The following is a 23,110-nucleotide window of genomic DNA, read 5'->3' on the forward strand; positions in this document are numbered from 1 at the left end:
AGGCCCTCAGAGGCCTGCCTGTCAGAGCTCTACGGAAGGCTCCCTTGTTCCCTGTTCAGGAAACTCCAGTCCCACCCAAAGGTTAGCCGTGAGCCAGGCAGGGGCCTGCAGAAGTTTCTGGTGCTGGGAAGATCCCAGCTTCTCCAAAGGCAGGATTTCCCTTTCTCAGTTCACACTGGAAGCTGGAGAAGGGTTATTCCCCGCGTGCCCAAGCAGGACGCTCAAAAGGCCAGGGACTCTCCCCACAGCCTTATCTAAAAGTTCTCATCATCTTGGCTATCACAGGCCTTGAAAAGGATCTTGATTCTTTGGTCCTCACCCCCTCAGGAAAGTTTTCCTCCATTGGTACCTGTCCCCAAAGCTGAAAATTTTCATAGCCCCAATTCCCAGAAGGACTCAACTGACCAGCGCTGTGGGCCAGGGACTGAACCACCCCCTAGGCTGTGGCTGCCGTGGCCTCTCCTGAGTCCCCAGATCAGGCAGAGAAAACTGGGCAGTGGTAGACCCCTGATCCGGTCACAGGGGGGTACTTCTCTTGGGACCTGAAGCCAGAAGGCTCTAGGTTGGAGCCCAAAAAGGCCCTCCTAGGGTCAGAAACAGGCACTGATTTCCTCTGCTTATCTCCTCCTGAAGGCTAAAGCCAGATTGCCTGACGATTGCAGAGGCAAACCACAAAGCCCCCTTCCCATGATGTCTTTACTGCCCCAGGAGAGCCATCAGAGCCTCACCTGGGGCCCCCCACTGGAGCACCTGCCACCCACCCCATCCACACGTCTGTAGAACCCAGGGCCCCGTTCTATGGTCTGGTCCCCACTCTGACTTCTACCCCTTGCCTGTGTCACCCTGGGGTTCCCACAGACTTCAGCCCACACAACTCTGCCTTCCTGACCCCAGACTCCCTGGTGCATCTCTCCCTGGCTCTGCCAAGATGGCAGCTGGCCAGGTGCGGTGGCATGGGAATGTTGCCAGGCTACCCCACCAGGGAACTAGACTCCCTCTTCTCCACCCAGCGCTGACCCACTCCTAAGTCAGCTGGGCCCCCTCTACCCTCTGAAGTGGCTTCCTTCACTCCAGTCCTCCCCAAAAGGATGTGGCCTTGGCTACCTGTGCCCCGGGCCTCCAGCCTCTGAGGGGTCAGTTCTAACCCCCTCACCAGGGCACAGGTTTGGTGGGTGTCCTTGGGGAACAAGGTGTAGCAAGGACACCTGGTAGCAGGTGTCCTTGAGGGAACAAGCTCTCCCCTCACCCAGTGCCCAGACAGAAACCCGCTCCCCACTGCCCCACATCCTGACTCCTTCATCCTCCTCTCCCTCCTCTGCATCCCATTCTTGCCCCCTAACCCACATATCCATTTACCTCTTACCCACTCCCGAGTCCTTTTTCCGCCTTTCTGTCCATTTCCCCTCCCCCACCCCAAGCTCTGGGGCAGCCTCTCAGCTGGTGTCTCATCTCTCTCTGCCCCTGCCCCTGTCTCTCTCTATCTCTTCTCCTCGAGCTATCTCTCTCTGTGCCTCTCCGTCCCCCTCGCTCCTTCTCCAATCGTCTCCCATCTCCCTGTCTCTGCACCCCTCCTCTCCACACCCCAGTGTCTTCCCCCATTCCCAGTCGCTTGCTCCGCCCCTCCCCTCACTCTCTCCTAGCTCTGCTCTTCCCCTCCAATGCCGGGCTTTGGTTTGCATATTTGAGGAACTCCCTCCTACCCCCACTCCCTCCCACGGGGCTCCCACACCCTCCCACATTTAACCTGGACCCTCTGTCGCGCAGCACCCCTATCCTAGGCCGACTGGACTGCCCAGGAAGGCGCTGCGGGGGAAGGGGAGCCCAGCTCTGGGACCAGAGCACTGCGGGGAGGCGTTTGCCCAGGAGAAGTGGAGGAGTGGGGTTGGGACTTGGTAAGTTACACGTGGCAGGAACCCACCAGGCTCCAGCATCTGATTCCAGCTAGGGTCCAGAGTGGGGAGGTAGGGGACTTCTAGGGTCTTTCTTGGAAACCCTCTCAGGTCCAAGTCTTGTGGAAATGAACACAAGGTTGGCAAACACATGGCGCTCAAGCGACCCTCTCCCCTCCTCCGAGGTCCAAGGCGGCTTCCCCCAGCATCCTGCAGGGTGCTGCCCCTTCCCTGCGGGTCCAGGCTGCGAGGAGGGGGTGCTGGAGGAAGCTGGTCTGCACCAGCAACCAGTGCTGAGGGGAGCTCTCCAAGCCCCAGGGCAGGGAGGCCCCCCCGGGGGAGATGGCTCTGCCGCCAGACCCATAGGGGAATGAGGGGTGTTCAAAACATACCAGGAGTCTCCCTCACCTGCTCCCTGCCAAGGGGAAGGGAGTCGTTCCCACAGTGGGAGGAGGCGGGAGAAACTTCTCACCTGCCCCCCAACATACACACACTCTTACACACACGCACACACACGCGCACACATTTCACTCACATACACATACACTCGTGCCTCGGCTCCAAGCACTGCCCATAGGTGCAGACCCTGGGCATATCGCAAGGCGAGAGGTGGGCCAGGAGGACAAAGAGGCTGGGACAGGGTAACGAGGCCTAGGAGAGGGGACAGGGGTACCCTGTTCAGAGATGACCTGCAAGTTCAAGTTATGCAGAAAAGTATCAAAGAGACAAGACAGTCTCTGCCCTTGGTAGATGCCTGGGGTGTGGAGGGCATGAAAAGGGGCAGAAGGGGTAATGCATCCCCCAACTCCCCACCTCTGGGGTCCCCTCCATACCCCCCAACCCTGACAACAGGGCCAAGAAGTCTGTGCTGTACAAAACAGGCCAGGGTCAAGGGTCCAGTCATTGGTGAGACATCCCAGCAGAGAAGAGGCCTGGGCAAAACAGGCCAAGGTCAAGGGCTCAGTCGTCGGTGAGATGTTCCAGCAGAAAGGAAGAGGAGGCAAGGCCAGCCCGGGCTGAGCAGCTTCTAAGTTCCAACTGCGGAGGCCACTTGCCCCCTCCAGCTGCTTCCAGAGCCTGAAGGTCTTTTCTGACTCTGGGCTGGTCAGGGAACCGGTCTACAGCTGACAGCAAGGCCCTGTGCGGTCCCTCGGTGCAGCTCTCCCTCTGCGTGAGCTGGGAGCAGGCTGGAATGGGGCAGAGGAGGTCCCAGGGGAGACTGGTGGCACCTGGAGCTTTGTGGCAGATGTGGTGGAACCAACATCAGCCAAAAAAAAAAAAAAGTAGGAAAGAGTCCAGCCCACCCTGGGGCAGTATCTAGAATAAATTTCTTGAGGAGGCAGGGACCAGAAGAGGTGTGGATATGCCAGGCGGCAGCCCTCCAGACTGAGGGGGCCTGGGGAGCTGGAACTATAGCTCTGCTCTCCCTGGGGATCTGCAGGGACCTCCAGGCCAGTCTAGAGAAGAGAGGAGAAGCCCAAAGGCCTGGGTAGATGCAGGCTCCCTTAGGTCAAATTTAGGGAGGAGCAAGAATTAGACCCTCCCAAGGTCTGGAGGGCCTCTCCTCTTCCCCAGGCCACATCCAGGCTGTCCTCTCCTCAAAGCCTGGAGCTCGCAGGGTAGTCAGTGAGAAGTGAGTCTGAGATCAGGGTCTTCCCTCAGAGCTTGAATGGAGTGATGAGAGGGCAGGAGGCAGGACAAGCTGAGGTCAGGCCAATTCCTGGGCTGTGATCCTGGCCTTTCAGGGTCCCTGTGAGTGAGCCACGGGGCAGGGAAGGACTCCCCATCCGGAGACATCACCCCCGGGCCGCAACACGGAGCTTACTGTAGAGCCCACAAAATCTAAGAGAGAGAGAGAGAGAGAGAGAATTAGAGAAATCAGAGGCTGCCTGGGCATTCGGGCTTTCCTTACACATTCCCCAGGGCAAAAGTGAGCAGAGGGGCCGGGCGCAGTGGTTCACGCCTTGTAATCCCAGCACTTTGGGAGGCTGAGGCAGGTGGATCACTTGAGGTCAGGAGTTCAAGACCAGCCTGATCAACATGGCAAAACCCTGTCTCTACCAAAAATTAAAAAATTAGCCTGGCATGGTGGCGCATGCCTGTAATTCCAGCTACTAAGGAGGCTGAGGCAGGAGAATTGCTTGAACCCAGGAGGCAGAGATTGCAGTGAGCCAAAATTGCACCACTGCACTCCAGCTTGGGCAAAAAGTGTGAAACTCCATCTCAAAAACAAACAAACTTAAAAAGGTCAGAGGGCCAACTGCACAAGGGCTGAAATCCCAGCCTCACCTGACCAGCAGGATGGCCTTGAGCAAGCCATTTAATCTTTCTGAGCCCCAGTTTTCTCATCTGCAAAATAAGGATCATAGCCTACCTCACAGGGTAACTCCGAAGGGTCAAAAAGAGACAAATAATGACAGCCAAGGACTTGGCAGTGTTTGGTCATAGAATATGCTGGAAATGGAAGCAATTTATTTATTTATTTTTTCTTTGGTTCCAGAGGTCTTCTTTTCAAAAAAAAAAAAAAAAAAAAAAAAAGTAAATATTTCCTTTTAATAGAAACTGGGTTTTGTTACATCGCCCAGGCTGGGCTTGAACTTGTGGGCTCAAGCGATCCTCCTGCCTCAGCCTGTAGCTGGGACCACAGGTGCGCGCCATGGCTCTTGGCTCGGAGGTCTTTGGGTTAAAACTGAAGTGGGAGGCTCACTCATCTTGAACTCCCAGTGAGGGACGGAGGTTCCCTGGACACTGAAGGGAGGAAAACTGGGGCTCCTTTACATCGATGTTTAACACTGAGTTGTTAAGGGGCTTTGGGAAGGGAGGAGAGGGACACTGTGGGGGCCCACTTCACATCAGTCACATCCTCACACCCCTTCTTGAGAAAGGCCAGATCTGTTTTAGTCTTGCACTTCTAGAAGCTGCCGCCAGAGGGCAGGCCTTGACTTCACACCAAGACCACAGAAATCCCGGGGTCTGAGGGATTGCATCAGTTATTTAGAACCTGCCTCTGAGTACAGGTTAGCAGATCAGCTTCCCAGGAGAGCTCCCAAAGCCATGCAGGAAATCTCTGGCCTCACCAGGTTGAGACAGGCAGCATGACGGGGGGAAGAGCTTGGGCTTTGGACTTGGACTTGGTTTCAGATTCTGCCTTCACCACTTAAGTGACTTTGGGCAAGTTACTGGAGCTCTGGAGTTCTCTGAACATGGCCTTTTTTCTTTATTGTATTTTAATGCCATTTGATGTATATGAAAGTTTATATGCCATACACCAATTATAAAGCATACAATGTGCCAGGTAAGGTGGCTCACACCTGTAATCTCAGCACTTTGGGAGGCCAAGGCGGAAGGATTGCTTGAAGCCAGGAGTTCAAGACCAGCCTGGGCAACATGGGGAAACCTCGTCTCTACAAAAAATACAAAAATTAGTCAGGCGTGATGGCGCATGCCTGTAGTCCCAGCCACTCAGGAGGCTGAGGCAGGAGAATCGCTTAAGCCCAGGAGTTTGAGGCTGCAGTGAACTATGATTACACCACTGCACTCCAGCCTGAGCAACAGAGTAAGACCCCCCCTCCCCCAATCTCTTAAAAAAAAATACAATAGTAAGCACTGATGAGCTCACGATTCACTAACTATAACTAAGCCGGGTGTGGTGGCTCATGCCTATAATCTCAACAGTTTGGGAGGCTGAGGCAAGCAGATCACTTGAGGCCAGGAGTTCGAGACCAGCCTGGCCAACATGGTGAAACCCCGTCTCTACTAAAAATACAACAGTTAGCCAGGTATGGTGGCACATGCCTGTAATCCCAGGTACTCAAGAGCAAGAGGCTGAGGCACGAGGATCACTTGAACCCGGGAGCTGGAGGTTATAGCGAGCCCAAGACTCTGTCTCAAGACAAAAAAAAAGAAAAAAGGATTCTAACTCCACCCGTAATTTGCATATACCTCCATGTTCCATCTCATATACTTGACTTCCTCCCCTTCCATCATAACCACAGATGACCGTCATCCTACCTTTCATATTTATTATTTCTTTGCTTTTTTAAGAAAAATACTGCCACAGCCGGGTGCGGTGGCTCACTCCTGTAATCCCAGCACTTTCCGAGGCTGAGGCGGGCAGATCAATCCTGGCTAACACGATGAAACCCCATCTCTACTAAAAATACAAAAAATTAGCCGGGCATGGTGGCGGGTGCCTGTAGTCCCAGCTAGTCTGGAGGCTGAGGCAGGAGACTGGCGTGAACCTGGGAGGCAGAGCTTGCAGTGAGCTGAGATCGTGCCACTGCACTCCAGCCTGGGTGACAGAGTGAGACTTCGTCTCAAAATAAAAAAAAAATACTGCCACAAATACATGTGTGTTTAAACAATACATTGCTTAGTTTTGCTTAGTTTCAAGCTCAATAAATATATCACTCTGTCATCTTCTGAAACTTGTTTTTATTTCCCCTCTCTCAATATTATATTGCTGAGATACGTCCACGGTGGTACATATAACTGAAGTGTGACATTTTCACAGCTGTGAGCTGCTCTGTGATGTGAACATGCCACATGTATTTATCCAGCCTCCTGTCCATGGCCATTCGACTGTTTATAGTTGTTTGCTACAGTGAAGCTGCAGCCACCAGCGCCCTTGCATGCTTCTCATGGGTTTGTACCCGAGGTGGGTCTGCTGGGTCATAGGCAAATGATCAGATCTGAGGGAGAATATGGAATCATTTTAAAGGTGGTTGTACTGTCCGTCGGGTTTCTTTTTTCTTTTCTTTCTTTCTTTTCTTGTTTTTTTTTTCCGAGATAGCCTCTCTCTCTGTCATCTAGGCTGGAGTGCAGTGGCACAATCACAGCTCACTGCAGCCTCAACCTTCCCAGGCTCAGGTCATCCTCCCACCTCAGCCTCCTGAGTAGCTGGGACCACAGGTGCCACACCCAGCTAGTTTTTGTATTTTTTTAGGGAGGGGATTTCACCATGTTGACCAGGCTGCTCTTGAACTCCTGGGCTCAAGCGATCTACCTGCCTTGGTTTCCCGAAGTGCTGGGATTACAGGTGTGAGCCACCACGCCCAGCCAGGGTTTCCAATTCATGCAACCAACCCTTTTACTCCTTTTATTTGAAATTATCCTGCCTCCCAGGAGCAGGCCTGGCTCCCGCCACTGCCCCCCAGCCCACAGCACACTCGCCTTTGTTCTCTGGCTTGAGCTCCTCTTGCAGCAGGTCTGTTTGCCGGTTGCCCAGCACAAAGGCGAGGAAGGAGAGGATGAGGGCGTTGAGGATGCCGATGATGGCCAGGATGTATGCCCAGCGCACTGAACAGTCCCCCAGGGAGTACTTCCCTGTCTTGGCCCCGCACATGTCCCGGATGGTTTCGGCGTCCCAGCCGTCAGGAAAGATCATGCAGCCCAGGACGAGGCACAGAGCTGAGGGGCAGAGCACCGGGCCCACCACCACGGTCAGGAAGGAAGAGAAAAGATCATTACTCCCTAGTGTCCGCAGTCTGGGCCCCACCCTATTGCGGGCAAGTCAATCCAACCACGTGCTTGTTACCCACTTCCACAGAGGGAGAGAGGGCGGGGGCAGGGAAAAGAGAGGGAGAAAGAGGTCTAGGACGGGTAGCAGAAACTTTCTGGAACCTGCAACACCCTCTCCCTTCCCCATCAGATCAACTCCTCCAGGAAGCCTTCTGGGAATATGAGAACATAGCCACCCACAGCCACCTCCTTCAACTTCCTCTAGCATTGGGACCAACTCCCTCTCCCATCTCTCCCATCCTCATTATTATTTATTTATTTATTTATTTATTTACTTATTTATTTATTTTTTGAGGCAGAGTCTCGCTCTGTCGCCCAGGCTGGAGTGCAATGGTGTGATCTCTGCTTACTGTAACCTCCACCTCCCAGCTCAAGCAATTCTGCCTCAGCCTCCTGAGTAGCTGAGACTACAGGTGCCTCCCACCATGCCCGGCTCATTTTTATATTTTTAGTAGAGATGAGGTTTCACCATGTTGGCCAGTCTGGTCTCGAACTCCTGACCTCAAGTGATCTGCCACCTCAGCCTCCCAACGTGTTGGGATTATAGGAGTGAGCCACCATGCCCACCCTCATTGTTATTTTTAAAATTCTTGTCCTTCACTCATCAAATGTTTATCGGGCACCATTTTCCTTTTATTCACGATGCTGGAATACACTTTCATTCACGCAGTTGAGCACTTTGGTAAGAGCACAGACTATGAAGTGCCAATGATAGAACTTAGCCTAGTTCTTCCCCTAATTTGGCTGTATGACCTTGGGGGATGCCGCTGAACCTGAACAGGCCTGTTTCAGTCAATACCATTGTACTTACCTCACAGGGTGATTAGGAGGATTAAATGAAGTAATGCGTGTAAGACACTTAGCACAGTGCCAGGCACTCAGGTAGCATTTATCCAGGGCCTGCCATATGCCAGGCACTAGATCAGGCCTAGGGGGTAGGGAGACTTGGATTTTAGCTTCATGGAGCTTGCAACGTAGTGTGGGGAGAGGTATGTAATAGCAAAGCGATTAAAAAGGCTGGGTCTCAAATCCTGGCTCAGCTATTTTCTAGATGTGCCACACTGAGCAAGTTCCTTCACCTTTAAGCCTCAGTTTCCTCATATGTATAATGGGAATAATGATGGCATCCTCATATGGTTGTAAAGATTATGAAAGGCAGCAAAATGTAAAGTACCTGGCACGGTAAGTTCTGGTTAAATCTTGGCTGTTATCAAAACATGATGCCCAAAGTAATAATTACACAAATAAGAAAGTAATGTGGAGAGTTGGTTTCAGGTGAGGGGGACAAAGGCAAAGAGGAAGAGAAGGGGCAGGTTCAGAAGGGCCTTGGCATCCACCTGCTTTGGATTTAGCTAGCATCCACCTGCTTTGGATTTAGCAACCCACCTGTCCCAGTCCCAGCCCGGGTGGGCCCTTGGCCAGCACTTAGCCTAGTGGATGAGACCCACGCCTGAGCTAATGAGCACACTGCGTTCCTCTGGTAACACTGACTGGCTTGGAGAGTGGCACCTACTGCGTCACAGGGCAGTCAGAACCCCTGGATTCAGCAGGCCACTGTGGAGATGGGGTCTTCCCCTCCACCAGCTTTGTGTCACCGGCTTGATGGGGCCCTCGTACTGCCAGTCCTGCCAGCATTTGGGTTACTGTGTCTGAGACCCAAAGGTTCCATAGAGCTCTGTTTGGAACCGTGGGGACCTTGAGCCTGCACTAGGCCCGCGGAATGCTTAGCCTGGGTTTTAGATGACAGCGATGCAAAGTGGGGGTAATGGTCAGCTCTGCCCACTGTCCACCTGGCCCATATAGTCCCCAGGGTGGGAAGGGGCCCTTGGCTGTGCCAGCTCCCTCCCACGTCTGCTGTGGAGGGAATGCTCCCAGGCTCCAGCCTCTTCTGGCTTCCAACGGAGTGGGCCCTCCTCCCCATCGTGGCCCTGCCAGATTCCAGCCAATCCTCCCCCTCTCCCAACACGTGCTCCTCTTCCAGATGCAGGCTCCCCCCACAATACTGTGGTCCAACAGGCACTGCAGCAGGGCTCCTCCCCCCACCAATGCTCCTCCTCCAAACCAATTATCCAGTCCAGTGGAACTCACCACCTAAGGGCTGGGAAAAGAGTTCCAGCCAAGGGGAATGGCAAAAGCAAAGCCCTGTGGTGGGAACAAGCTGGATGAGTTAACCAACTAGCAACTTTGAACAGGCCAGAGTTCAGGAGAAAGCCAGGGCTGGACATGCAAATTTGGGAACTGTGGGCACTTGTAGGTACTTAAATCCCGAGGACTGGACATGGTGGAAACCGAACAGAAGGCTTAGGACTGAGCCCTGGTGCTCCAGCATTAACAGGGCAGGAGGAGGAAGAGGGGCCTGTGGAGAAGGCCTGGTCATCATCTCTCCACATAGCGCTGCACTTTGCCAGACCCTCCAGGACCCTATCTGAAAGGAAAGGAGGGTCAAACACCAAGGAAGGGAATGGGGCAGGGCGAGGAGTGGTCTCAGCCCCAGTCCTTCCCCCGCCCTCGGAGTCCCCAGGGCCCTTTCCCAGGCTGGTGCGCTCCTGCCTCCCTATTTCCGGGCTCTAAATCTCCAGCAAGAGGCAGGAGTGGGAAAGAGCCAGAAGAGGTGGCAAACCCACACCGTCCCTTCGCCTCCTCTCTGACCGTCCACTCCCAAGGTGCCAGAGGCGCGAGTCCCGCAGGGAGCATCCTCGTCTCCATGGAAACCGCATCTGCATCCTGGCGCTCCCAGCCACGCTGTGCAGGCTCCTGCGGGTGGTCTTCCTCCCCTCCGCAACCTGAGCACTGAGGCCTCGGGAAGGTTTTCTTCCTTTTGCTTTCCGCCTGCACCTTCTTTCTGCCTCTGTCTCTCTCTTTCGTTCTGTGTCTCCATTCCTTTCTCTTCCCCGCCCTTTTCATCTTTCTTCGCATCCCTTTCTCTCTCTCTCTCTCTGGCTTGTCTACCTTGAGCTCAAGTCTCAGTCTGGACCCCCGCCCCGCCCGCTTTCCCCTTTATTTAGATCTCTCAGCTTTAACATTCATTGAACTTCCTCCTCCTCTCTATTTCTTTTCTCCCTTTTCTCCATTCTCTATATCGATCCCCTCATCTTATCCTCTCTTTTTGCCCCTCGCCTCATAGATCCCACAAACACATTCCTGCATGCCCACTATGTGCCAGGCACTGTGCAGTGTGCCGGGGACAGCAGGCTTGGTGTCTGTCTTCAGGGCGGAGGCGTGTGGGGAGGAATACAGCCAACAAGTCAACACGCAAATAGAAAAGTTACACATGTCAAGGTGTGCTTCAAAGGAAAAAGACTAGCAGCTGCCACCCACAATAACAGGGCTACTCAGAGATGGCTGGGGCACTCACAGTGCAGGGTTTCAGATGGTGACTGTGGGGCCCCAGAGGCCACTCTGGGAATGGGAATATCAGAAGTCAAACAAATGAAAAGCCAATTAGATGGGTTTCCTTGCACCTGGGAGAAAGATAGAAAGGGACCAGTAGAGATAGCCTAGGCCTGGGAAGTGCCCAAGAGGGCCAACCATCAGGAGATAGCATGACTGCAGATAAGGCAGGGTTCAGCATTCCCATTTGCTAGATGAGGAAACTGAGGCCGAGGCTTTTGGATTCCAAGCTCAAGTCTCTTTTGGAATAATGAGCTGGCTGAAGAGCCAGCTGCTGCTAGGCACATACACGGGTGTAGGATGGCACAGGTTTCTCAGCCTCAATACTTCTGACATTCAAGCTAGATGATTCTTCACAGTAGGGGCCAACCAACGCATTGTGGGATGCTTAGCTTCGTCCCTGGCCTCTACCCACCAGATGCCAGGGGTACCACCAACCCCAGTCATACTGATTAAAAAATGTCAGTTGGGCATGGGTGGCTCATGCCTGTAGTCCAGCACTTTGGGGCAACATGGTGAAAACCTGTATCTACAAAAAAATACAAAACTTAGCTGGGCATGGCGGCATGCACTTGTAGTCCCAAATCCTCAGGAGGCTGAGGTGGGAGCCGGAAGATCAAGGCTGCAGTGAGCCAAGATTGCACCACTGCACTACAGCCTAGGTAACAGAGTGAGACACAGTTTTTTTTAAAAAAAAAGTGTAGGGGATTATCCCTGGCTGAAAACCACTGGTGTAGGGCAGAGGCTCTAGGATGGGGTATCTCTGTCTAGCTACCTACCCCACAGTCCTACTGACTTTCTCTGCTCCGAGCAGCCAGGAGGTGTTATGACAAAATTAAGATGAACAATATTCATATTTATAATATTGTGATAATATTGTTAAAAATAGTGTTGAGTGACCGGGCGCGATAGCTCATACCTGTAATCCCAGCATTCTGGGAGGCCAAGGCGGGTAGATCACCTGAGGTCAGGAGTTCGAGACCAGCCTGGTCAACATGGTGAAACCCCATCTCTACTAAAAATACAAAAATTAGCTGGGTGTGGTGGCGCATGCCTGTAATCCCAGCTACTCAGGAGACTGAGGCAGGAGAATTGCTTGAATCCAGGAGGCAGAGGTTGCAGTGAGCCAAGATTGCACCACTGCACTCCAGCCTGGGTGAAAGAGCAAGACTCCCTCTCAAAAATAAATAAATAAAGTGTTGAGTGCTTAACTATGTGCCAGGGTGCTAAGCTCTTGGCATTCATTATCTCATTTAATCCTATTATTAATTTTAAAAATTCGGTCAGACGTGGTGGCTCACTCCTGTAATTCCAGCACTTTGGGAGGCCAAGGTGGGCGGATCACGAGGTCAGGAGATCGAGACCATCCTGGCTAACACGGTGAAACCCCGTCTCTACTAAAAATACAAAAAAAATAGCCAGGCATGGTGGTGGACACCTGTAGTCCCAGCTACTCGGGAGGCTGAGGAAGGAGAATGCCGTGAACCCGGGAGATGGAGCTTGCAGTGAGCCAAGATCGCACTACTGCACTCCAGCCTGGGCGACAGAGCAAGACTCTGTCTCAAAAAAAAAAAAAAAAAAATCCCTGAGGTGGGAAAAAATACCACCCTCATTATACGTATGAGGTAACTGAGGCTCAGAGGCACCAAGTGTCTTATCCAAGTGTCACATAGCTGGTAAGTGACACCAAGTGTCACATGGCTGGTGAATGGGGGAATCTGTATTCAAGCACAGATAGTTCCTTACTGCATGTTTTTCTTTGAATAAACTCACTTTTTAACTTAGATGCATTTACTTAAAAAGTAAATTGAAATTACTTTCAAAGAAAAGGAAACCAGGATCATTTGCCATAAATAGAAAAACACTGTAAATATAGGTGTAATGAAATCAAAACAATGTTCTTAGAATCTAGCTAGATACTTTTGCCTGCTGAGCGCTCTAAGCCTGAGGGCCAATTTCTCTTTGTTTAAAAGACCTATTAGTAAGTGTGAGAGGAGTTAAAGACGCATTAGCACCAAAATGAAACTTTCTCCTTAAAGTTATGGAAGAAATTGGAAATGGAACCATGTGCTTGCCACTGACTGCCCAATGGCATCTTGCATGTGTCCTGTGTTTGAGAAACACACTCCGCTTTGTCCTGCCTCCACAGGAGGCTCAGCTCCATCCTTTACTTGGCGATTTTAGGCAGTCAGTTTCCCCCTCTGGGCCTCAGTTTCTTCCCCTATGGAATGAGGATCATGGCACTTGCCCAACCCATTTCATAGAGCTTCTGTGAGAATCAAATGAGAGATGAGAAGTGACGCAGCTATTTGGTAAGGGTGGAGTGTGAGCAGGTCATGGTGACTCTTGGCAGAATGGGAAAAAAGTCCTGAACAAAGGGCTTTTTCTAGATATTCAAAAAATGTTAACAATGGCTGCCTCAGGAAGGAGGTAAGTTTATTTTTTTGCAATTTAACCATGACAGAAACAAATAGCTTGCTACAATTTCTATTCATCCCTTCTTCCTTAGTATTTAGAACCCTCAATTTTTAGCTAAGACCTTGACTGTGGAGAATAAACACTGCATTTTCCAACCTCCCTTTCAGCTAGATGTGACCATATAACTAAGCAAAATACACGTAGATATGTTTTGTGGCATTAAGGAAACAACTTTATATAAACAAATTTATAAGGATGCTACCGGATACTCTTTGTCCCATTTTTCTTCATCCATCTCTCCATTCAGCTGCCTGGAATGCAGATGTGATGATCAGGAATCTAGCAGGCATTCTGACAATAAAGATAGGGGCCATACCCCAGGAGTGGTGAGCAGAAAGCAGAAAGTTGCTAATGACTTCAGGGGCTACCATACCAGCTCTGGAATGCCTCACTCTAGGGCATTTGTTTTATATAAGATATAACCTTGGGTATTTTTTATTTTATTTTATTTTATTTTATTTTAGGGACAGGGTCTTGCTCTGTCACCAAGGCTGGAGTGCAGTGGTGGGATCATGGCTCACTGCACCCTTGAACTCCTGAGCTCAGGTGATCCTCCCACCTCAGCCTCACAAGTAGCTGGGACCACAGGCATTTCCCACCATGCCCAGCTATTTAAACATTTTTTTGGTAGAGACAGGGTCTTGCTATGTTGCCCAGGCTGGTCTCGAACTCCCAGCCTCAAATGATCCTTCCACCTTGGACTCCCAAAATGCCGGGATTACAGATGTGAATCACTGCACCCAGCCTTGGGTTATTAAATTGCAATTATTTTGGTTTTTCATTTCACATGCAGTCAAACCTAGTCCTAACTGGCATAATGTTGTGTTCTTTTTGAATTTCGTATCATGTGTATTTATTGGGAAAAATCATTTAACTGTGTGTCATTGGGCAAGTCCCGTCACCTCTTGGTGATACCTGCTTCTCAAGGCCACAAGGTAGACTGAGTGGTCACCATCAACGACTGTAATGGGAGGACATCTCCACTGGTTTTGGGGTGTGAGGGTGACACGTGCACTCTTGTAAATGTACTTACCCCTTGACTTAACTGTATCCTATGGCTATGCCCTTGACTGTATACAAAGGATGAACACAAGGGTGTTCACTGCACCACCATCTATAACAAGGGACCAAAAACATGTCTACTAAGAGGCATCTGGCTATATAACTTATGGTGGTATCTATGCCATGGCATAGTATTAATCGATTGAATGGGGTACAACTGTATATGTTGTCATGGAAAATCTTCTAAGATATATTAGTAAATAAAAAGAAGGTCAGTAGCGGTGGCTCATGCCTGTAATCCCAGTACTTTGGGAGGCTGAGGTGGAAGGAGCACTTGAGCCCAGAAGTTCAAGACCAGCATAGCAAGACTCTTGTCTCCACAAAAGATTAAAAAATAAAGGCAGTCAAGGTACAGAATACTGTGTATAGTATAATCTGATCAATTTTTAAATAGCCTTTTTTTAAGAGTATTTTTAGGTTCACAGCAAAATTGAGTAGCATATTCAAAGATTTCCCATTCAGTCCCTGACCCTACACATGCACGGCCTTCCTCACTATCGACATCCCCCACCAGCGTGGCATATTTGTTACAACGGATGAGCCAACGTTGACACATTATCACCCAAAGATCATAGTTCACATTAAGGATTACTCCTGGTGTTGTACGTTCTATGAGTTTTGACAAATGTGTAATGACGTTTACGTATCATTGTAGTATATCATACAGGGTATTTTCATTCCCTAAAAAAATCCTCTGTGCTCTGCTTATTCATCCCTTCCTCCTCCCAACCCTGGGCAACCACACTGATTGTTTCAGTACCTCCATACTTTTGCCTTTTTCCAGAATGTCATGTAATTGTAATCATACAGTATGTAGGCTTTTCAGACTGGGACTCTCACTTAGTAATATGCATTTAAGGTTCCTCCATATCTCCTCATGGCTTCATAGTTCATTTCTTTTTAGTGCTCAATAATATTCTATATTCTGGATGTACCATAGTTTATTTATACATTCACCTACTGAAGAATATCTTGGTTGCTTCCAAATTTTGGCAATTATGAATAAAGCTAATGTAAATATCTATGTGGAGGTTTTTGTGTAGACATGAGTTTTTTACTCCTTTGGGTAAATACCAAGGTGTATGATTGCTGGGTCATATGGTAAGAGTAAGTATTTTTAGAAGAAACTGCCAACCTGCCTTCCAAATGACTATACCATTTTGCATTCCCACTAGCAAGGAATGAGAGTTTCTCTTGTTCCACATCCTACCAGCATTTGGTGTCAGTGTTCTGGATGTTGGCCATTCTAATAAGTATGTAGTGCTATCTCATTGTTGTTTGAAATTGTATTTCCCAGATGCATATGGTGTGGAATATCTTCTCATATGCTAACATGCCATCTGTATATCTTCCTTGGGGTGTCTGTTAAGGTCTTTTGCCCAATTTTTAATCAGGTTGTTTCTTTTCTCATTTTTGAGTTTTAAGAGTTCTTTTTAAATTTTTTTGAAACGGAGTCTTGCTCTGTTGCCCAGGCTGGAGTTCAGGGGTGTGATCTCAGCTCACTGCAACCTCTGCCTTCCGGGTTCAAGCAATTCTCCTGCCTCAGCCTCCCAAGTAACTGGGACTACAGGCATGCTCCACCACACCTGGCTAATTTCTGTATTTTTAGTAGAGACAGGGTTTCACCATGTTGGCCAGGCTGGTCTCGAACTTGACCACAGGTGATGTGACCGCTTTGGCCTCCCAAAGTGCTGGGATTACAGGCATGAGTCACCGCACCCAGCCTCAAGAGTTCTTTGTATATTTTAGATAACAGTCCTTTATCAGATATGTCTTTTTTTTTTTTTTTTTTTTTTTTTTTTTTTTTTAGAGGGAGTCTCCCTCTGTCACCCAGGCTGGAGTGCAGTGGGGAGATCTTGGCTCACTGCAACCTCCACCTCCTGGGTTCAAGCAGTTCTCTGCCTCAGCCTCCCATGTAGCTGGGACTACAGGCACATGCCACCACGCCTGGCTAAGTTTTGTATTTTTAGTAAAGATGGGGTTTTGCCATGTTGGCCAGGCTAGTTTCAAACTCCTGGCCTCAAGTGATCCACCCACCTCAGCCTCCCAAAGTGCAAGGACTATAGGCGTGAGCCACGGCACCCGGCCGATATGTCTTTTGCAAGATTTTCTCCCAGTATGTGACTTGTCTTTTCATTCTCTAGACTGTGTCTCTGACAACAGAACTTTTTAACTTAAATGAAGTCCAGCTTACCAACATTTTCTTTCATGAATTGGGCCTTCAGGGTTGTATCTAAAAAGTCATTGCCAAACCCAAGGTAATCTAGCTTTTTTTCCCCTACATTATTTTCTATGAGTTTCATAGATTTCACATTTATGTCTGTGAAACATTTTGAAGAATGTAAGGTCTATGTCCACATTATTATTATTATTATTATTATCATTTTGCATGTGGATATTCAGTTGTTCCAGCACCATTTGTTGAAGAGACTATCTCTTCTCCATTGCGTTGCCTTTGAACCTTTGTCAAAGATCAGCTGACTATATTTATGTGGGTCTGTTTCTGGGCTCTCCATTCTGTCCTATCAATCAATTTGTCCGTTCTTTCACCAGTACCACACTGTTTTTTTTTTCCCTTGAGATGGTGGAGTTTCGCTCTGTTGCCCAGGCTAGAGTACAGTGGTGCCCAGATTAGAGTATGGTGGCGCGATCTAGACTCACTGCAACCCCTACCTCCCAGGTTCAAGCAATTCTCCTGCTTCAGTCTCCTGAGCAGTTGAGACTACAGGCACACACCACCAAGCCTGGCTAATTTTTGTAATTTTAGTAGAGAAGAGGTTTTACCATGTTGGCTAGGCTGGTCTCGAACTCTTGACCTCAGGCGATCCACCCACTTCGGCCTCTCAAAGTGCTGGGATTACAGGCGTGAGCCATTGCACCCAGCCACATACTGTCTTAGTTACTGTAGCTTTATAGTAAGTCTTTTTTTTTTTTTTTTGAGACGGAGTCTCGCCCTGTCACCCAGGCTGGAGTGCTGGGGCCGGATCTCAGCTCACTGCAAGCTCCGGCTTCTGGGTTCACGCCATTCTCCTGCCTCAGCCTCCTGAGTAGCTGGGACTACAGGTGCCCACCACCATGCCCGACTAATTTTTTGTATTTTTTAGTAGAGACGGGGTTTCACCATGTTAGCCAGGATGGTCTCGATCTCCTGACCTCGTAATACGCCCGTCTAGGCCTCCCAAAGTGCTGGGATTACAGGCTTGAGCCACTGTGCCCGGCCTATAGTAAGTCTTGAAGTGGGGGTAATATCAGTCCTCTGATTTTGTTCTCCTTGAATATTATATGGTTATTCTGGGTCTTTTGCCTCTCCATACAAACTTTAAAATCAGTTTGCTAATATGGACAGGATAACTTGCCAGGATTGTGATTGAGATTGCATTGAATCTAAAATCATGTTGGAAAGAACCAGTATCTTGAAAATAATGAGTCTTCCTACCCATGAACATGGGTATGTATTTCCCTTTATTTTAGCTCTTCTATTTCTTTCATTAGAGTTTGGTAGTTTTTCTCATATAAATATTGTACATATTTTATTAGATTTGTACCTAAATATTTCATTTTTGGGGTGGTAATTAGAATGATATTGTCTACTTTGTCCAGTCTGAGAAACAGAGAGAGACCCTGACTGTACAAAAAATGAAACAATTTAGCCGGGTGTGGTGGCATGTTCCCAGCTACTCAGGAGGCTACGGTGGGAAGATTGGTTGAGCCCAGGCTGCAGTAAGCTATGATTGAGCCACTGAACTCCAGACTAGGTGACAGAGTTAGACTCTGTCTCAAAAAAGAAAAAAAAAAATCCACTTGTTCGTTTCTGGTACATAGGAAAATGATTAACTTTTCTATATTGACCTTGTATTCTGCAATCTTGCTATAAGAGGTTGGGTTTTTTTTTTTTTTCTTTTGGTTGATTCTCTGGGATTTTCTACATAGATGATTATATCATCTACAAACAAAGATAGTTTTACTTCTTCCTTCCCAATCTGTATTCCTTTTATTTCCTTTTCTTGTCTTATTGCATTAAGGACTTCCAGCATGATTTCAAAAAGCAGTGGTGAGGGGATACCCTTGCCTTCCTGCTGATCTTAGTGGGAAAACATCTAGTTTCTTACCATTAAATATAATGTCTGTTGTAGGTTTTTTTGTCAACTGGAGAAAGTTTCCCCCATTCCTAGTTCATTGAGAGTTTTTATTGTGAATAGGTGTTAAATTTCAACAAATGCTTTTTTTCTGTGACTACTGATAAAATCATGTGATTTTGCTTCCTTAGCCTGTTTATGTGATGGATTACATTAATTGTTTTTTAATGCTAAACCAGGTTGGCATACTTGGAATAAATACCAATCGGTCTAGGTGTACTATTCTTTTTATAGATTATTGATTTGACTTGCTAATATTTTGTTGATGATTTTGTATCTATGTTCATGAGAGATATTGGTCTACAGGTTTTTTCCCTTGTAATGTCTTTCTCTGGTTATAGTATTAGTGTAATGCTGGGCTCATAAAATGAGTTAGGAAGTTTTCTCTCAGTACCTATTTTCTGAAAGAGAATGTAGAGAATTCTTGTAATTTCTTCCTTTAATGTTTGGTAGAATTCCCCAGTGAACCCATCAGGGTCTGGTGCTTTCTCTTTTGGAAGGTTATTGATTACTAATTCAATTTCTTCAATAGATATAGGTTTATTTATATTGCCTATTTCTTCTTGTGTGAGTTTTGGCAGATTGTCTTTCTAGGAATTGGTCCATTTCATCTAGGTTATCAAATTTGTGTTCATAGAGTTGTTTAAAAAAACATTTCTTTATTATCTTTTTTATGTCCACAAGATCTGTAGTGATGTTTATTTGTTCATTTCCCCCCCTTTTTTTTTTTCTTTGAAACAGAGTCTCACTCTGTCACCTAGGCTGGAGTGCAATGGCTCACTGCAACCTCCACCTCTTGGGTTCAAGTGATTCTCATACCTCAGCCTCCCAAGTAGCTGGGATTACAGGCATGCACCACCACATTGGCTAATTGTTGTTTGTTTATTTATTTATTTATTTATAGACAGAGTCTCTTTCTCTGTTGCCCAAGCTGGAGTTCAGTGGCACAATGTCAGCTCACTACAACCTCTGCCTCTTGGGTTCAAGCAATTCTTGTTCCTCAGCCTCCTGAGTAGCTGGGATCACAGGTGCATGCCACCTTGCCCATCTAAATCTTTGTATTTTTACTGGAGATGGGGCTTCTCCATGTTGCACGGGCTGGTCTTGAACTCCTGACCTCAGGCAATCCGCCCACCTCAGCCTCCCAAAGTGCTGGGATTACAGGCGTGAGCCACTGTGCCCAACCTAATTTTTATATTTTTAGTAGAGATGGGGTTTCACCATATTGGCCAGGCTGATCTCCAACTCCCGACCTTAGGTGATCCACTCGCCTCAGCCTCCCAAAGTACTGGAATTACAGGCATGAGCCACCGCACCTGGCCTCTTTGTTCATTTCTGATATTACAAATTTGAGTTTCTCTCTCTCTCTCTCTCTCAACCCCTCTCTCAACCTGGGTAGAGGACTATTGCTTTTGTTGATCTTTTCACAAAAGTAACTTTTGGTTTTGTCGATTTTATTTATTGATTTCTTGTTTTCAGTTCAACTGATGCTCTAACTTTTGTTTCTCTTCTTTCTCGTTCTTTCTCTTTTTTTTTGAGATAGAATCTTGCTTCATCAGCAGGTTGTAGTGCAGTGGCACAATCATGGCTTACTGCAGCTTCAGACTCCTGGGCTCAAGCAATCCTTCCACCTCATCCTTCTGAGCAGTTGGGACCACAGGCATGGGACACGATGCCTGGCTAATTTTTTTCTTTATAGATGAGGTCTCCCTATGGTGCCCAGGTTGGCCTCAATTCCTGAGCTCAAGGAATCCTTCCGCCTCAGCCTAAGTATAAGCTGGCTCACACTTGTAACCCCTGCACTTTGAGAGACCGAGGCAGAAAGATCACTTGAGCCTAGGAGTTTGACACAAGCCTGGGCAACATAGTGTGACTCCATCACTAATTTAAATAAATAAATAAAATATTTTAAACTTTATCTTGAGTTTTTTTTTTTTGTTGTTGTTGTTTTGTTTTTGGTTTGTTTGTTTGTTTTGAGATGAAGTCTTGCTCTGTCACCCAGGCTGGAGTGCAGTGGTGCAATCTCGGTTCGCTACAACCTCTGCTTCCCAAGTTCAAGCAATTCTCCTGTCTCAGCCTCCCGAGTAGCTGGGATTATAGGCATGTGCCACCACGCCCAGCTAATTTTTGTATTTTTAGTAGAGGTGGGGTTTCACCATGTTAGCCAGACTTGTCTTGAACTCCTGATCCGCCTGCCTCGGCCTCTCAAAGTGCTGAAATTACAGGGGTGTGCCATGCCCGGCCTCTATCTTGAGATTTCTTATTTGATCCATGTGTTATTGAGAAGTGTGCTGTTTAATCTCCAAGTATTATGGTATTTTCCAACTATCTTTCTGTTATTGATTTATATTTTAACTCCAATGTGTTCTGAAAGTAGATATTGTAAAATTTCTGGTTCTTACATTTGTTAAGGTGTGTTTTTTGGTCCAGAATGTGATCTGTCTTGGTGAATGTCCCATGTGAACTCGAGAAGAATGTGTATCCTGCTGTTGTCAAATGAAGTAGTTTACAGATATCCACTATATGCATTTAATTAATGGTGTTGTTAAGTTCAACTATGTCCTTACTGATTTTTCTGCCTGGATTTTTCCATTTCTGATACAGAGGTCTTGAAGTCTCCAACTATAAGAGTAGATGCATCTATTTCTCTTTGCATTTCTATTAGTTTGCCTCATGTATCTTGGTGCTCTGTTGTTAGGCACATGCATGTTAAGGATCATTGTGTCTTATCATTTGGTAGTGACTCTATTTACCCTTGATAACTTTCTTTGCCATTAAGTTTGCTTTGTCTTAAATTAATATAGTCATTCACACTTCCTTGTCCTTCTTCTTCTTCTTCTTCTTTTTTTTTGACAGTTTTGATCTGTTGCCCAGGCTGGAGTGCAGTGGCACGATCATAGCTCACTGCAGCCTTGACTTCCTGGGGTCAAGTGATCTCCCACTTCAGCCTCCTGAGTAGCTGGGACTACAGGTATACACCACCATGCTTGGCTAATTTTTTTTTCCACTTCTTTTTTTTTTTTTTTTTAGATGGAGTCTCACTCTGTCACCCGTCACCCAGGCTAAAGTGCAGTGGCATGATCTCAGCTCACTGCGAGCTCCGCCTCCCAGGTTCACACCATTCTCCGGCCTCAGCCTCCCAAGTAGTTGGGACCACAGGCTCCCGCCACCACGTCTGGCTAATTTTTTTGTATTTTTTGAGTAGAGACAGGGTTTCACCGTGTTAGCCAGGATGGTCTCGATGTCCTGACCTCGTGTGCTCAGGACCCGCCTCAGGCCACCGTGCCTGGCCTCCACTTTTTTTTTTTTTAATTAGTATTAATATGGTATATCTTTCTCCATTTATTTACTTTTAATCAATATGTATCTTTATATTTAAACGGGTTTCTTAAGAGACAACATATAACTGAGTCTTTTAAAAAATCCATCCTGATAATCTCTGTCTTTTAATTGGTGCATTTAGACCATTATATTCAAAATGATTATTGATACAGGTGGATTAACATCTACCATATTTGTTACTATTTTCTATTTGTTGCCCTATCTCTTTTTTATTTTCTACTATTTTCCTGTCTTTTGTGGTTTTAATTGAACATTTTAAATGATTCCATTTTTCTCTCTTTTCTTAGAAAATCAGTTATACTTAAAATTTTTTTTAAGTAATTGTCCTAAAGTTTGCAATACACATTTCCAACTAATGCAAGTCAATTTTCAAATACACCATACCACTTCACAGGCAGTACAAGTACCTTATTATTATTATTATTATTTTAGTAGAGACAGGGTTTCACCATGTTGGCCAGGATGGTCTCAATCTCTTGACCTTGTGATCTGCCCGCCTCGGCCCCGCAAAGTGCTGGGATTACAGACAGTGGCTTGAGCCACCACGCCCGGCCAACAAGTACTTTATAATAACAGAATAATCCTATGTATGACTAGTATCATTCATTCACTTTAAGCATAAATAAGCATGTGTGTGTGTGTGTGTGTGTATAAGTGAAAACATTGTTGCTCTAATTAAACAAACTGTTATCTGTTAGATCAATTATGCATAACAAAAACAAAAGTTTTTGACTGGGCGTGGTGGCTCATGCCTGTAATCCCAGCACTTTGGGAGGCCAAGGTGGGCAGATCACCTAAGGCCAGGAGTTCAAGACCAGCCTGGCCAACATGATGAAACCTTGTTTCTATCAAAAAACACAAAAATCAACCAGGTATGGTGGCACGTGCCTGTAATCCCAGCTGCTCAGGAGACTGAGGCAGGACAATAGTTTGAACCCAGGAGGTGGAGACTACAGTGAGCTGAGATAGTGCCATTGCACTCCAACCTGGGCAACAGGAGAGGAATTCTGTCTCAAAAAAAAAAAAAGAAAAAGGCCAGGCGTGGTAGCTCACGCCTGTAATCCCAGCATTTTGGGAGGCCGAGGAGGGTGGATCATGAGGTCAGGAGATTGAGACCATCCTGGCCAACACAGTGAAATCCCGTCTCTACTAAAAATACAAAAAATTAGCCGGGCATGGTAGTGGGCACCTATAGTCCCAGCTACTTGGGAGTTTGAGGCAGGAGAATGGCCTGAACTTGGGAGGCGGAGCTTGCAGTGAGCCGAGATCCCGCCACTGCACTCCAGCCTGGGC

The 23,110-nt window shown here is 47.5% G+C and overlaps 1 protein-coding gene across 1 annotated transcript in view; it reads right to left on the reverse strand.

The window, feature by feature from the left end:
* Window positions 1-3,206: 3,206 nt before the first annotated feature.
* Window positions 3,207-23,110, reverse strand: part of LHFPL4 (lipoma HMGIC fusion partner-like 4) — a 49,467-nt gene continuing 29,563 nt past the window's right edge. The window contains exons 2-3 of the mRNA XM_011952224.1: window positions 7,062-7,298; window positions 3,207-3,731 (exon numbers count right to left, since the gene is read on the reverse strand). Coding sequence (XP_011807614.1) covers window positions 3,631-3,731; window positions 7,062-7,298 — 338 coding nt within the window. The 3' untranslated portion in view covers window positions 3,207-3,630. The remainder of the gene's footprint in view (window positions 3,732-7,061; window positions 7,299-23,110) is intronic.

This window comes from Colobus angolensis, unplaced genomic scaffold (assembly GCF_000951035.1).
Source record: "Colobus angolensis palliatus isolate OR3802 unplaced genomic scaffold, Cang.pa_1.0 Scaffold34, whole genome shotgun sequence".
Classification (NCBI taxonomy): domain Eukaryota; kingdom Metazoa; phylum Chordata; class Mammalia; order Primates; family Cercopithecidae; genus Colobus; species Colobus angolensis.